The sequence below is a fragment of the Oculina patagonica genome, chromosome 12, assembly GCF_052425735.1.
Source record: "Oculina patagonica isolate OP01 chromosome 12, crgOcupat, whole genome shotgun sequence".
NCBI lineage: Eukaryota > Metazoa > Cnidaria > Anthozoa > Scleractinia > Oculinidae > Oculina > Oculina patagonica.
This window is the reverse complement of record NC_135769.1, coordinates 27,029,785-27,046,286: the sequence shown is the minus strand read 5'-3', so window position 1 is coordinate 27,046,286 and position 16,502 is coordinate 27,029,785. Positions and strand designations below refer to the sequence as shown.

Sequence of the window (16,502 nt, the reverse complement as noted above, 5' to 3'; positions counted from 1 at the left end):
CGTCTCAGACAATTTGTCCGTCTAGTCAATTTGCCTTCTCTAGTGTGAAAACGGCCAATATTTATTATTCCCTAACTGATTATTGTCCTTATCTCATATAACCTGTCTGCTTGACAATGTATTACTACTGTTAACAAGAAATTAGAAGTCAATCACTCTTCTATTTGTGGTTCTAACATTTATGTCATACACAGGGTGAGGCAAAAATAAAAAAGGCAGCTTGCCCTTCAAGCAAGCTGTTATTTTATCTTACTAGCCCAAAGTTCTGAGAAGCTAGCCCGAAGGTAATTTGCATAATTAATTATATGCAAATTTAAAATTGTTCTTCCTTTGGAGACAATAAATACATAAATATTCAAAAAGAAAAAGAAAATAATCTTCCACAAGAATTAAAACAAACACAGAGGACTGCAAATATGAAGGATCCTGAAGGATACATTTCAAGGGACATAATTTATATGCATATATGACGTACCCAATGCCTGCAATGCATTTCGGGGCGTTTTCAAAAACGGTCAGCCATTTTGCAAGTTTTACGAAGTGATGGAGTACTTTACGGCAAAGCAATACCATGGATTGGAGAACTATGACTTCTTTTCTTATTGTGAATGCTTTAGAAGCAAAGATCTTCCAATATAATTTTCTGGAAAGACACAATTCCTCAGAAAATGGCCGTTACTCATCTTAACAGAGAGAAATATAGTCGCCACGTTCAAGTTGGCAACTATAAAACCAGGAGTTTTGTCTCCAAGGATGCAGTGAGTCACATTTTTGAGCCCCAAATTTTCCCTCTAGTCTAATTTGTCTGATGCACATTTATTTCTGAAGGTTGTCATAAAAAAAACCCAATGTTTCTTGCCCGTGTGTTGCTTGCCCGTCGGGCAACCCGTGATCAGAATACGCTAGCCCGACAGATAATTCCACTAGCCCCAGGCTATCGGACAGCACTTTTGTCGCGCCCTGCATACAGGATTTAACAAAAAAAATCTCACCTTCATTGCTAGGCATGATAGCTTGTTCTGAGCTTCTCTCTTGCTTGAAGGCCATGTTGCCAAACTGAAGAACAGCAGACACTACCTTGAAAAGGGCTAAGGAAACAAAAAAAAATGAATTCACTAAGAAAGAAAGATTATAACAAAGATATCATATGTTGAGCTCATGAATGTAGTATAAACTGGTAGATACTGAAGGGAAAGAGTCAGATGAGAGGGTTGGAAGGATGGGGAGAAAGAAGGGTGGGAGCAAGTAGTAAGGGAGTATGGGGGAGGGAAAGAAGGGTAGAGAGGGAGAGAGGGAGGTTGGGAAAGAAGTTGGGTAGGGAGGAAGAGAGAGAAAGAAGGCGGGGAGGAGGGAGGGAGGTAGGGAGGGTGGGAGAGGTCGAATAAATGAGCAGTTTTGTTGGGTTCTCTTAAAAAAATCGGTGATTTATGGATGTTCAGTATACCACACAAGAAGGAAGAGCTGATGGCACAATTCAATATATAGACAACCTCTAAAACTGCCTTTGTAGTTTGTGGTTCGATCACAGTTTTGACAAAAGAGAAGACTTACCATTGATGTCGTCTTCTGGAATTCCCATATCCCTCATGCAGTTCTATAGAACAAAACAGTAAATTAATATTACTACAAAACTCTAAACAAAATTCTACCTGTGGCCATTAACAAGTGCATTACTGTTTGATAAAAGAAAATTCTAACAGTGCTATATTTCCACTTCACCACTCACCAAAGAATCCTGAAGATCAGAGGCATCATCCCAACCAGTGACTGGCAACATTCCATTGCTCAAGTAGTTATATGAACTTGCATCCTGGAACAACATGTCAGCTGCAATATGACAAAACGGGTGTGTTTAACATCATTTGCATCATCATTGTCCTGGTCAACATCATCATCATCATCATCATCATCATCATCATCATCATCATCATCATCATCAACACCACCACCACCACCATCACCATTCATTGCATCACCATTATTATCAAGGCCATGTCTCTATCACCCTCCCTGGTACTCAGTGGTTATCCATGTAATGCAATAACAGATAATATAGTTACACCTTCCATTCTCTAAGGTCCGATGTAGTTTGCAGGCAACAAGCCCCTTGAAATTCACAACCCTGTGTCACCACAAGTAATGAAAAGCAAACCTCAAGGCCTCCAGCAAGTCAAATCAGTTCTTGATCTTCTTTTTTTTTATATACTTTGCCCAAAGAAAGCCCCATGTTATTGTGTTGTTCTTTGTGTGTATTTAGTGCTTTAAATAATATTATCAATATTTATAGCTACATGTAGCTTCGAGAGAAGCAGTTGATTACTTGCGTTTGCCCTTTTGATTCGTAGTATAACAAAACTACAATCTTGGACGAAACTAGTTGAGACAAATGCATTTCACACACGAATGTCTTGGCACGCAAGCTGGTAAAAATGTTATGTTATCCCCTCTCCCCCTGCTCAATGTTGTTTTATGAGGCTTGCAATTCACCCGGCTTTGTTTTCATAACATGACAACATTGACAACATTATTAATAATGGGGGAGGGGGGATGGAAAAAATGAGCTGATACCAATAAATAAATAAATCTTCTTTATTTTACGAGGGTAGCACATAACAGTCTCGCGACTGACAAACCTGTGGCCCTCGGATTCCTGATCAAATTCGAAATTTGGAAGTGTTGATTTTTTGTGGATGGAGGAAAACCGGAGGATCCCGAAGAAAAACCCTCGGAGCAAGGACCACTGCGCCATCCCTGCTCCCCAAAATTAGTGGAAATTAGCCAATTGTCTCAACAGTTTTGTCCATGATTGTAGCTTTGATGTGGGTATTAGTTTTCTCTCCACTTTTATCACTTTCAAACCCAGCCTCTTTACCTTTGGTCTGCTTGTCCAATCCACTCAGAACTTGGTAGAAAATGTGAAAGCACCTTTCATTTGGTGCTTGTCGTACGGCACGTGACTTTTCAAGGAGATCTAGTATCACAAGTCAAGGATAAATGGTTTCTTTGTGATTTATAGGTAAGTGAAAATTTGGTATGTGAAAAAAAATTTAACAAAATAACATCATATTTTGATCCTTGATTTTTAGAAAACGTGATATCTGGTAATCCAGTACAAAATCTGAGTGCTTGATTCCCACAGAACTTCTACTGGTAGTTACCAAATTATTTTTAGAAGCATTTAAGACCATAAAAACAATTTCTTAAGGATACAAGATTCAATATTGGCACCAGCAATGAATCCTGAAGCATCAAAGTTGATTCGGATAAACTTTCCCTGTAAAACAAGAACAAAAACGTTACCTAGGGTAAGCTTGCACTATACTGAACATTACTACAGGAATGCAGTATTTCATTGTCACAATTCCACTACTTAGATTTCCTAAAACTTATATCTCAGCAATGAAGTTTAAATTGAAATCAAAGGGGCATTGTTATAACAATTAGATTAGGTAGAAATGATCACAACAGTAGCAAGGCTCTTTTAAGACTAGAAATTGTTAATAATATTTATTATTAGTAGAAACAGAAAACTTACAAAACGTGACGAGTTGTCGTTCTTCACTGTCTTAGCATTTCCAAAGGCTTCTAAGATGGGGTTAGCAGCCAGAAGTTGTCTCTCCAACTCAACCTAAAAGATAGAGCAAGTGTACGATCTATGAAACATTTTGATTACCGATGACAGACACATGGAAATGAACAGTGTATATTTAAAGAATGCTGAAATGTCTTACTTCTCAATATAAAAACATATAGTTTACGTGTATGTACAGGCATAATCCTTCAATAAAGTTTCTAATCCTTTATGAAATGTTCAGCAGGCAATAAAATGGGTCAATAAAAGATCTGAGCTTGAAATGACATTTAAGGTTTTAACAATTACCTGGCCATGGGATATTCCAACCTTGATACTGACTGCAATTATAATAACAACAATAAATTAATGCTTGTTTGCAGCAAATAACATATGGATATGCAGGGCGTAAAATTAACTTTTTTCCCAGTAGCCACTTGGCTCCTAAATATACCAAAATGGTAGCCAATTCCAAAAATTTGGTCGCCATTTTTTTTAAAAAAAGAAATAAAACACTTTTCATTCTGTCATTTTACTAGATAGACCCTTTCAAATAAATTATTTTCATCACATCTGCATTTATTTCAATCTTGAAATGGCTTTTTGTGCACAAGAACTTGGAAGACTTTTGGTGACATTAAATGAAGTACTACCGCTGACCGTATCAAAATAGGCGCACGTAGGCATCGAAGACTACACGATGTTGACAGTCATTTGGAGATGTTTTTGACTTCATCTATGGATTTAAACATTTCGAGTTGAACCATTTTGCCTTGTAAACTTCAATACAATACAAAGAGCAAAGATAGAAAGCAAATTTATTGTGTGGCTGTTTGTGTGGCTAACTCGAAACTGAAAAAGGAAGTTGCCTGCCTAAAATAACAACGCTCGATTGCAAACCATATCAGAGGTTTTCTTACAGTTTTGGACAGGTAAATAACCTTCAAAACTAATATATTTAGCTGAGATGTAAGATCTTTACACGAAGCAAGAAGTTATTGTGTACTTTGCTCACCCTGTGCGATTTTTTACGAGTTATGCAGCTTTTGATGAATTAAGCGATCCGATGCGATTTGAGGTCGATTGTGCGAATTCTAGTCGGCAATTTGGCGACCAACTTTCAGGATTTGGTCGCCAAAGTGAAAAATTTAGTCGCATTGGCGCCTGTATTAGGCGCAATTTGACGCCCTGATATGATCAAATGCGCCTTACAACAAGTTAATTAAAAACCTAACTAGGAGTAGTTCTCACTAACATTGCCCCCGCTTTTGGCTAGTCCTGCTTTGAATTTGATTTTGCAAATGTCATCTTTTTTTTGCGGCTGCATGGAAACTTTTTATTAACCGTCCGTCTTTGGCATGAATATGTGACATTTTCTTGGATGTTTACTCTAGTGCTTTTATAGCCGTGAGACATCTTACAATTAATGCTTATTAGTGAAAAGTTAACAAAAGGAAACAATGCGATTAGTGTCTAGTGGTATAGATTTGAGTAGTAACTTTTTCTCGGTGGAAATAGTCGAGTCCTCGTATTCGTTTCTAAGAAAAAAATGATTGTAACAACTATCGAACAACTGGAGCTAACTGTTTTCATTAAATTTTCTTGGCATGGAAGCAGAAACCACAGGCTTCGTCTCGACAACTGATCGAGACTGACTTGTCAAAGATGGGGCAAAATTTTCTCACCTCTTTTGACGAAAAAGTCTCGCGCGTCTCAGTACTCAATCCCTTTTGCAAAATCTTTTTTACAATTGAATATAATCTCTGGAGTGTGTTTCGTCGAGAAATGGCAAATCTTAGTTGTGAGTTGTAGCTGGGTAGCCTGTTTTGATTGTGACTAAGTCTTTCGGTCTGTTGTGATTTGTGTTTGACCGATCGCGGTTTACAAACGAGTCTTTCAATTCAGCGAACTTATCTAACTTTGAGACGTTAGCCTGCGTTGCAGCCGGACGTCTCACAAAACCTCGGGGTTTAATTCCTCTGCAACGCAGGCTATGAGACGTTTGAGCCGCAAATCTTCAGCTTGTTGCTCACAGTATGGCGGCGAAAACACCCAAAACACCTTGCGTGCTTGCCACAAAATTAACCGAGACCACCACGTGCACCTAGTTTCTTCAAATCGGGATCGCCTTGCATACTACCATACATTTTTTTTGTATATTTCTTCATATATCTTCTATTTTTTAATCCCTTATATATATACAAGCGGGGACTTCAATGATGCCTCCTCAGGTTTTGCCAAAACCCTGCAGGGGCAAAAATCCACAATAAAAATATTATTAAAAAAACTTTCCCAGAATAAAAATTACAAATTTTTAGATTGTACAAACCTTTACGTTCCATACCAGAGCCACTTTTCTTTGGAGTTTGAGCTGCCTTGGTATGCGAGTGGCCAGCTACTGTCGCCAAGTATTGAATAACTTTCTTGGTGTTTTCTGTTTTTCCAGCACCAGACTCTCCCCTGGAAACAAGAATGATAAAATTGAATAACATTCTCACACACTTACAGTTCAGATATCGCTTAAGAGTTCAGGTAATTTATCGCCATGACTTTCAAGCAACATGTCTTGTTTCTCCTCAACTAGCAAACCTTATTGATACACTTAAAAACACGTACATTACTTACAATTACATACACTATTGGAGATTATACAATGTTATACAGTTACTTTTCTTTTACATGATTAAAAAAAAAAAAAACACGACAAAAGTACAAAAAAGAGTCCATGCATTAACTTATAGTATTACAATTAAAAAAAAAAAAAAAAAAAAAATTCACTTCATTATTGAGAGCAATTTTTTTTTAAATAATTCGCTACAGTGACCTTGTATTATTATTATTTAAAACAGCTTTACGTTTGAGCACATCTTTCTAGTTTCCATTGTACCATTAGTTTATTGGCAAGTTCATCTAGAGACATTTCTTTCTGAAGATATTTTGAAGAATAGATATAGTATTTGACCAAGATGATGAGCAAATCTAGCCTGCGTTTTATGGGTTCCGAAAGCACATTAGTCGCGTGACCTCAACTAGCAAACCTGCTAAGTTCATTCAGGCCAAGGTTGGGAATTTTTGTATGGCATTCGCAATTTGATTCGCTAACTTGCAACAAAATTGGAAACTTCATACGAAAGTTTCCAATTTCCCAACGAACTTCGCAAAGCGGGCGGCCAAAGTAAACTGAAATCAACTGTAATGCCTTTTGCCTGCCAACAAAGGAAACGTCGTAACGTCGATGTAAGTAAGTTTTGTAAATGTAGTTGTATCTATGTACCCATATGTAAGTCTAAGTAAGTTAATGTAAGTTTTATGTAAGTGTGTGTAAATAAATAATAATAATAATAAAATATTAAAGGGAACAGTGAAACAACCAATTGCGTACACAAGTGACCTACTCGTCTTGATATCTATATAATACAATGATATTGTCATCATCGTTTTCTTTTCCCCAACTGAGAAATAGGGTCTTGAAACAAGAATATGGAGAATCAAAAAAACTGCACTTGTTAGTATACCCGGAACTGCAGAAATTGTCTCAGTCTAATAACAAAAGTGTGTGTCAATTAGTAAAAAACAACAAATTATTTGAGTTTGGTTTGGTCAAGTAAAAACACTGTAAACCTTTCTACTTACGTGCAAAGAATTGACTGGTTTTCACGATCTGAAAAAGAGCAAAATGCAAACTTTTATAAACAGTGAAATTTTATACCGCACATGTAGTTATTGCCCGAGTTAAAACATACACAAAACAACACTACTTTAAAAATGTCTTTTAAACATTCTCCCCTTAAAAACCTTTCCACATGCACAGTTAATGCAAAAAACATACGAAAACCTGGAAAACTATTTTACCAAACATCTGACACAGATTTTAAATCATGTGTCCTTCTTCCGTGAAAACATCATAGCAAATACTAAAATCTTACACATTTCATATCAATAATCACAAATCTATCAAACAATTTTTGGCAAATTGAACACTACAAATGGTTAGCACTATCGCTATCTTTTTACATTCTACAACAAATTGATTACAAACATATGCATTTACAAGTGGTTAAGAAAATACATTAAGAAACTCGTCTAATTTTTCTACCCAGCCATCATTTCAAAAAACATCACCAATCATCCAAATGAAGAGTTATTAAATTACTTAATATCAAAGTAATTAGTGAATAAATAGTTCAATCAGAATTCAATTCCAGTGTTGAAATGTGATCTTTCATTATTATTTGTGGTCAATGAGATAAGAACTTCTTCATTGTGAATACACATCTTATTTCATAATCACCTCATGATGAAAAGAAGTGATCAACTCAGGGCATGTTAGAACATCAATGTTATAACAGTTTTTGTTTGAGTGTCATAAAACCAAAAGCAAAGTAATCACTCTCACAAAGGACACAGACAATCTTACTACTCAACCAGTCAAACGTCAAAGCAAATACAAGCAGCCGTCGCAAAGCATGGAAAAACATGTGGGAGTAAGACACAGTTGGTTTTGGTTTAACATTTGATTGGGTGAGAAAAAAGCAAGAAGCATGAGTTCGTTAAACCAATCACAAAGCGCAAAACCAAAGAAGCATGAGTTCTTTAAAACCAATCACAAAGCATAGTAGCACAAAACCAAAGCAAATACATATTACTTTCAACACTCAAGTGAAAAATGCTATCAGAGAACCAGTAATCAGAAATTATAAGAAAAACCTCAATGTTCTCCTCGGGATGTAAATCATAATCAGAGAGAACAAGTCTCGACATTTCATGCAGGAACATCCCAAATCAAGCCGAGCATACCAAAAAAAAAAAATAAAGTTGGTGCTTGGTTTACCCCTTTTCAGCCCCTTTGCGGTCACTGAAAGTAAATTATTATCAATTTGAATTGTTGTTGCCTTGATAAGCAAGGAGTTAATATGCATGATATTGTGCAAAATTCTGGCATTAAAATCATCTTTAATTTTCTCCAGAAATAACAATAAGATGTAGAGAATAGGACCTCGAAACTTCCAACAGAAATGAAAACTGGTTCAAGAAATTTGGGAGTTTTCAAAATTGGTGGGTAAAATTACAATTTGAGTTCGTGAAAACAACCTTTGGTTCCAATGTTAGGGAGGTTTAAGAAATCCAGAGTTTGTGAAATCGAGATTTTACTGTATTCAAATTTGGGCGTGTCCTGTTGTAGCTGGTAATTAATTAGGCACCAATCCGAAAAGTAGGGTAGCTTTAAACCTGATAAACAAACAAGCTAATTAAGTTATCCTATTTTAAAGATGAATTCCAGTCCGTACTGTGCAATCTCGGCTGCAATGTTTATGTGAGCCCACACGAAGGGAATGTTTACAAGCAAAACTAAAAATTCCGCGACAAACTTACCTTTTTCTTAATTATTAACGCCAGATATCCTTGCAGAACAAATAATAACGAGTAGAAGAACCTTGACGCTATTTCAAACCGACGTTTCAGCTCATCGGAAATTCTTGTAATGGCGGACTAAAAAACGTCATGTATGCTGTCACCGAAGTGTAACGTTTCAACAAATTCAAAACAAAAACATAAACAAACCCCGAGTCTGCGCAGTACGGACTGGAAATCAGCTTTAAGGTGTCAAAACAGGATGTTTCCACAGTCACAACAAAGACAATTAAAGCTATGTTTGCAATTTAAACAGAACATTGATAAGTTAAAATATTTCAAATTTGTGCTCAAATATTTCAGATTTATTATCTTGTGATCTTGTGATACTTTCACATAGTGGTTGGTTCAATTCCTCTTTTTACCTCATGGTAATGAGGTATTAAAAATGACGATTTATTTCACTCATGGACTCACTCACTCACTCCATTCCGATATAAAACCGCAATTAATTCATGCATTAAACGGTAAACGTGCTGACAGAAAGGTCCGGTTTTCCCCTGCCTCCCCGCCCTTGTGTTCTGTTCATATATCTGGGGGGTGGGATAGAGGCCAAATGTTTGCTTGAGTGCAGAGATGAACATTCAAAATGGCATGTCGGGCCGAAATTCTCAAAGGTGGTTTTTCGTTCCTTTCGCTTCATCCTCGATCTAAATACACCTTTGTAGACCTTACAAACGAAGAGGAAATGTTCCGGAAAATACTCAAGTGGAAAGAAATGGGCTTCAAAGCAAAGGTTGTTGAACCTGTTTGATCAGAAAGATCAGTTTATTTGGACAACGGAGAATCGATCAGGCGCAAGAAGAATGCAACTTTACCATCCTGGAGAAAAGTACTAAGCGTTCCTTCCTCTGTTGTATTTTTGTACAAGACAAGCAGGATATATAAATGCACTGGTTTCACCAATCGTTCGGAAGCTGTTCGGTAAATGTGACACGACAAAGCACATGCTTTTCGTATTGAAGTGCCGAGAAGTGCTGTTATTATACACGCGCACATGACAAAGGACATGTTTTTCGTATTGAAGTGCTGAGAAGTGCTGTTATACACGCAAATGACAAAGGATATTTTTTCGTGCTAAGACGTGCTGCTGTTCGTCTCTTTGCGGAGTAGATTTTTGGTCTGTTATTGATTTAAGTATGGATGTAGATACAGAAAATAAATTAAAGTAAAATGACAGGTGCGATGTCATTACAGTGTAAAAATGCCCTTTAATTTAATAAGAAAATATTAAATTACACTTTAATCACACAAAACTTGAAGAAATGTTTATTTTCAATGGAATGAAATATGAATTAATTGACACTACACTATGTCCGTAGTGTCTATCACGGACCAGTCAAGGAGTGAACTTGGAGTTTAAAAGGAAAAAAAAAACTATCAAGTTTCGGCTCAACTAGAGACAACAGCGCTACCTATTTACATCTTACAGAATAAGTATGATTGGCTGTTATTCATGCTGCTAAAAACACCTTCCAACAAACTAACACTAAAAAATCTTTACAAAGGCAGTCACTTCAGAAACACAAGTCATGTTTGTGTGAGTCACGGAGTGTGCGTGACATGAATTTCCTTCACCACGTCACCTTTTGCTTTAAACAACATGTCTGGCTGGATAAAGCAGGGGCACCCAACGGAATATTTCGTTAAAAATGTCTGTTCGGAAGACGATTTGAGATCTAGAATTTTCGGAACATTCATTGTAAATTTTTTTGCTTGCCTGCCTTTCCTAGGATTTTCGAATATCTAAAAAATGGTATAATTGTTCATTTTTAACGGATTTTTACTCTAAAAAGGTCACCTAGAATTTTCGGGAGCCCTTCTCTGGCTGGAATTTTTTCGAAAAGGTAAGTTTTGATCCCTATAACTTTAGGATCACTAGACTTTCAGCTAGGAAATCCGAACAGATAATAAATTTTTAGGGGATAAAAATATGCCTATATCTACCGTTTGTACTAAAATACGTTGAACGGTGCTATCTTTAAGTGGTTTTGAACTATATTCTCGATGGGTGCCCATGATAAAGGCCTGCTAACGCATCTAAATATTTATTTTGTTCCGAATGTTCAATAAAATATGGTCTACTTCACGCCAATAAAATGTAGACTAAGGCCATCCCGTTGTATTTCTCCGTTTAGCGTCGACCGACGAGCTTTTCGAAATATAAATAGAGCAATCTAACTGCACATGTTATTCCCCTGGCACGTTGACATATATCCCGTGCCTTGACACATTGTTGCTGTGCTTGCAATTTACGTTTCGATTCCCAAAATAAACTCAAAAAAAAAAAATATATATTCAACATGTTCTGGGTAAATTGTACAACTTGTACTCGCTCCGAGCCAAACACCTGACTTACACAAAAATAAATACTTCACACATACAGACCACAGAGTATTCGTAAATATTTACACGTCCAAGCGGTCTTTGCTTACCTTTTCGCAATGTGATTAATCAGTCCTAAGGATCAAAGGTTACACTAAAATATTTTGTGGTGAAAAAATAGAAATCGCGCTACGAAACCTGAGAGCACGGACCATCAATGCCGCAACTTCCATGGAAAAATTAAACATTCAAAGGCAAACAAAGTGACATGTTTGAACGCTTATTTGAAAAAAACCTATCAATGACCCATTGACGCAAGAAAACATTCAAAGGCAAATTAAGTGAGATTGTGACATTATTGATGGCAGCTATAAGCTAGATGCAGTTACGCTTAAATTATAAAAAGTATTATTGCGCTTGCCGTGTGACGTCTTTTAGTTAACACGACATTCACAGCACGTTTTTGTTTCGTGTCACGTCATCTCGTGTCACGTTAGTATTGAACGCTAGTAATAAAGTGAAATTGCGTTACATTATTGGATTTCATCGAATTACCATGAGGTTGCTCGAAGAGCCTTTGATTTAAATATCAGGTAAATCTCCTTGTAAATTAAAATAGCTTATAAAAAGTTATTTATAGGAGCAAACCCATATAAGGATATTAGTGAGGATTAAAAAAATAGTAAAAATAAGTCAGCTATTTTTAACCCTGACAGTTCCAAGTTCAAAATATTATTTCTCCTAACAAATTCCCTTACATTTCTTTCAGTGTTAGTTCTGAGAATTTGGCATTACATGTATATCAAGATAATGTCCCGATCTGAGTTGATAATTAATTTTCTGTATCTGGTGTCAGACTTAGCTGTTGTGTAATTTATTTTTGAAGCCTGTAAGTGACCCTATCTTGACGCCCCTCTTGGACTATTTATGATGCCAACTCACCAGACAACTATTTTGATTGATAATATTAATACCCTCATATCAATAATGATTGCATAATTTGATAAAAGCACATTACATAGATGAACACAGACAGTAAAAATACCTACTCTAGACCAAAGATCAAACTCTAAAATATCGTCATAGCAAACAATTTTGGAACACCATTACATGTATTATCATTCTCTCTCAAGACTTGAGGACAAAGATAAAGAGCGAGAAGTCAATTGTAAACTATGGGTATAAGGTTACAAACTGCACTTCTAACAATTAATTATTTAGACCTTCCAAACTTTTGCATTCTGTCACAGCTACCTCAATGATATCAATGGAACACTTTCTAGCGCAAACTGCATATCAAATTACGGAGCAACAAAATGCTGCCATATTATGCCATCTAAATCAGTTGCCATGGGAATGTTACAAAGGTAAAATGTTCAAATCTTTGACCCCTTAACGCTAATAAACACTAGTCACTAAATGTTTTTCACAATGATATATTGTTGTAGCTCTCTGCAGCAGTGAACAGCCACTCTGGGATCGAATTACCTGGCCATTAGGGAAAGCCATTGTGTGGAGGTTTTAATAATCTTGAGAAAAGTTTATGGATCTGTGTAGGGTTGGGCCAAATTTTCTAGCCACAAGAGGTGGCTGCTACAAAGAAGGTGAGTTACAGGTAATAGGCAAAGATAGTGCGATAAGTTTGGAAAAACGAGAAAAAAAGGAATCAGAACAAACTGTACATGTGTGCAAATATAAAATAAAATGCAAATCTTTTTTTAAGTTAAACTACTAGAATAGGCAAATGCTATGGATTGCATATCTGGGCCGGGTTGTTCGAAAGCCGATTTACACTAACCCAGGATTAAAAGTTGACTGAGAGTTCAATTTCTTTTGTATAAAGTGCTTTTATTGCTTTTGTTTTGTGGAGTTGAGATAAGTGGATGTCAAAACTGGAAGACCAAATTTAATTAAAACATAAAAACCTCACTGAACGTTGAAAAACTGAAATTAAATTCACTGACCCTGGTTATTTGTTATTTGTGCTTTGAACAACCTGGCCCAGGCAATTTTGTTAGTAAACCTTATGAAAATGGTATCATTTTTAAAGTACACAAACTAAAATTAAATTTATAAATCCACAAGAGCAATTCTAATGAAATTACTAGAAGCTAATCAAGAAAACTTCTAATTTAATGCTTACTTGTTTATCAACTGCAGCCTAAGGATAATATGACGTTATCAAGCAAACAAATTATTCCAAAGGGTTTTCAGTCTTTCATTTATTTTTGTCCATTGTTATTAAATCCCGTGAACTCGGCATAATGAAAATTTATGGAATGGCTGGCAAAACGTGAGGCCAAGCTTGCTTTAATACAATGCCAGACGGACGGACACTTGATTTAAAGCTATGTGCCTCTTGAGTCTTTCATTACATTGTATACCATTAGGCGTTATGGGCTGGGCCCTATCCAATAACCTTATCAGAAAGCCACAACTTTGATTACAGAGTAAATAAATATGTGCTATTCTCCACAAGAAATGGCACATTTAAACTTTGATTGCAAACTCTTGGCTTCATATCGAGTTTAACAAAATTGTGAAGTCAGAAGTTAAACCCCCAGTCTGTGTTTACAATTAGTATTGTATCAGCTAAACAAAATTCTTTTCACCCCTGCTAAGAAATTTGAATTGCATGATAAAAAAACTTTCATGTATATAGTGCTATATCCTTTATTAAACAGCAATACATGTTTAAAAATACACAAGATGTACAACGAAATTTAAACTAATACTGACAATGTTTGTGATTTCTCAAAGGATAAAAATCCTTGAGGTACTTCTGGATTTTAGACAAAATAGCAATGAAACCAAAAATATGTAGATTCCAAGCAATGAATCTTGAGGGCCATTGACTGATCCACTTGAAAATTTAGACCTCCACCAAAAACCGTTTCCTTTGATCTGTTCTTCAGAAAACCCACAAAAAGGGCAACAACCTTGAAGCTCTACGGCGGGCTGATTTCGTGCTTATGGCGAAAACAAGTCGTGTTTAGTGGATTATTTTGAATCACGAGTTTACTCAACCATTAAGCTAAAACGCTCAACAGAAATCGACAACCATCACGCAACATAGCATGTACATTTCAGCCGTTAGCTGCCTTCACGCAAAACAAATGGTATGAAGAACCCCTTCTTACAATAAACAACACAAGTCAACCAAGCAGCCAGCAAAGTAAACACATATTTATTAACAAGGGGAGGAGGGGTAAAAAAAACTGTTTTGTGCAAAAGGAATGCCTACTGCGAACACAACCAGGGGAAGCGTGGATATAGCGGCAATTTGGTGAATAAAGGAGCTTGCAACACTCATCTATAATCTGTGTATTTAATATCGAGACAAAATGAACAAAAGAACTGTTTTCAAAACGCTGGAATTAACATTTTCATTCCTGAATGACACTGTTTTAATAATTCCGGTGAAATGCATGTAAATATAACGCTAAACACGTAGCGAGCTTCAACATCGAAAACATAACATCAGTTAAGGCGGATTTTTATAACTATTTCAGGCTATAATCGGGGAAATTTCGTGTGCAAAACTTTAAAATTCATTGTAAAAATATCTCACAGGGTCTGCGTAAAAATGATAATTGGTCCGTGTAGATGATTGCCAATATTTTAATCTCGAGGACTGTTTGCGAGGAATAATCATGGGCCACGCAAAAACGCTACCTAGCAGTATTTTCGGTTTTGGTATTACAGTATTGATGGCATGAAATAGAGAGTTTATTTATTTGCCTACCTTGAAGCATGCTACGGTATGCTGTGTCTGTTATGGCATAGATATGCGGCGGCACTTCATGTCTTTTCTTCCCACGATACATGTCGACGACTTTTTCAGTGTAAATAGGATGGCGTTTGTAAGGGTTCACTACTACGCAGAAAAGTCCTGAGTATGTCTGCAAGAAATAATTACACAATGATTAGCGATTACAACTACAACGATCGAAAGCTATGCTAGTGAGTTGATGCAGGGAATGATTCTAAACCGAACTTCCGGTGACTTGCAATTCACTCGCCATTGTAATGGCAAACTAACGCTACTACAAGGTGAACGAGCCCTGTTAAGAATAATAAATCGCTTACATAGATAAGCCCAGAGTAGTATCTGTCCTTCAGATTGTGAAGCACACTAGCTTCGTTCAAACAGGTCAAATCGGCCATGTCTTCCACCTTCTCGAATTTGGGTGGGTTCATTTTTTGGATGTCGTCCTTGTTCACAGTCTTTCGTTTTCCACCTTCCAATTCCACAACGACAGCGTCTTTCTTGTCATCTTTCACACTTGCAGCCACAAATCCGTGTTCATCGTCGGGAATCCACACCAACTTCTTCGCTGTCCACTTGGCTTGAGCCGCAGGATCAGCAATGGTTGCCCGATCCACGGCCAAATATTTCATTTCATTCTCCATGTTTGATGAGCGTTTCACCGCGAGCTGAGCTCAGCAAACCACACTTTCAACTTTCTTCTTGATACAGACGAAGCTGTGTCCTCCAAACCGGTCTCCAACAAGGAAAAATAAAGGAAAACCCACCAGTTTAGATTATTTCCAAAAGAGTCCACCAAGGAACTCACTCCGACGAGATGTAATAGCCTCACCCCCGTGACATGACGTCACAGGTCTCTCCTGATTGGTCGAATCGCACGTACAACATTTCAACCTCGCGTGGAAGGAAAAAATTTTAATCACAAAATGTAAAACTTCTGTTTCCATTTATAAATAGTATTTTCTCGTTTGGTAAAGATCCGATGGTTTCATGAGCGAGAAATCAAACGGGGAATTTTCCCTAGTGTAAGAAAAGTTTAATAAGACTTTCGGCAGCCGCGAGATTTTATTGCGTTACTGCCAGTCACGCTTGATTAATTTCTTCACTCAACCTTGGCATAACAGACACACCTCGCGAAACTTTGAGAAAACAGCTCTCGTTTCGATCTTCGACGAGGCATGAACCATCTCAATACATAATCACTTATAACAAAACAAAGAAATCCTTTTTAAAACATCACTTTTCAAATACAATAACACATAAAGAAATTATATCAAAGAGAATTATATTAAAAGACTGTGTTATCGTGATTGGAATTTGAACAATTTTACGTCTGTATCCTTCCGTTTAAATGACAAGTATTTGAATAACGTAAGACATTTTCGTTCAATATTCATGAGATAGTCTGCCAGTGACCTCAGAACA

The 16,502-nt window shown here is 36.7% G+C and overlaps 1 protein-coding gene across 1 annotated transcript in view; it reads right to left on the bottom strand.

The window, feature by feature from the left end:
• Positions 1–15,902, bottom strand: part of LOC144633879 (uncharacterized) — a 37,971-nt gene extending 22,069 nt beyond the window's left edge. The window contains 11 exon segments of the mRNA XM_078492785.1: positions 993–1,088; positions 1,552–1,594; positions 1,727–1,827; positions 2,873–2,971; positions 3,211–3,274; positions 3,536–3,628; positions 3,881–3,912; positions 5,901–6,031; positions 7,205–7,232; positions 15,054–15,210; positions 15,398–15,902. Coding sequence (XP_078348911.1) covers positions 993–1,088; positions 1,552–1,594; positions 1,727–1,827; positions 2,873–2,971; positions 3,211–3,274; positions 3,536–3,628; positions 3,881–3,912; positions 5,901–6,031; positions 7,205–7,232; positions 15,054–15,210; positions 15,398–15,721 — 1,168 coding nt within the window. The 5' untranslated portion in view covers positions 15,722–15,902.
• Between the last annotated feature and the right edge of the window lie 600 nt (positions 15,903–16,502).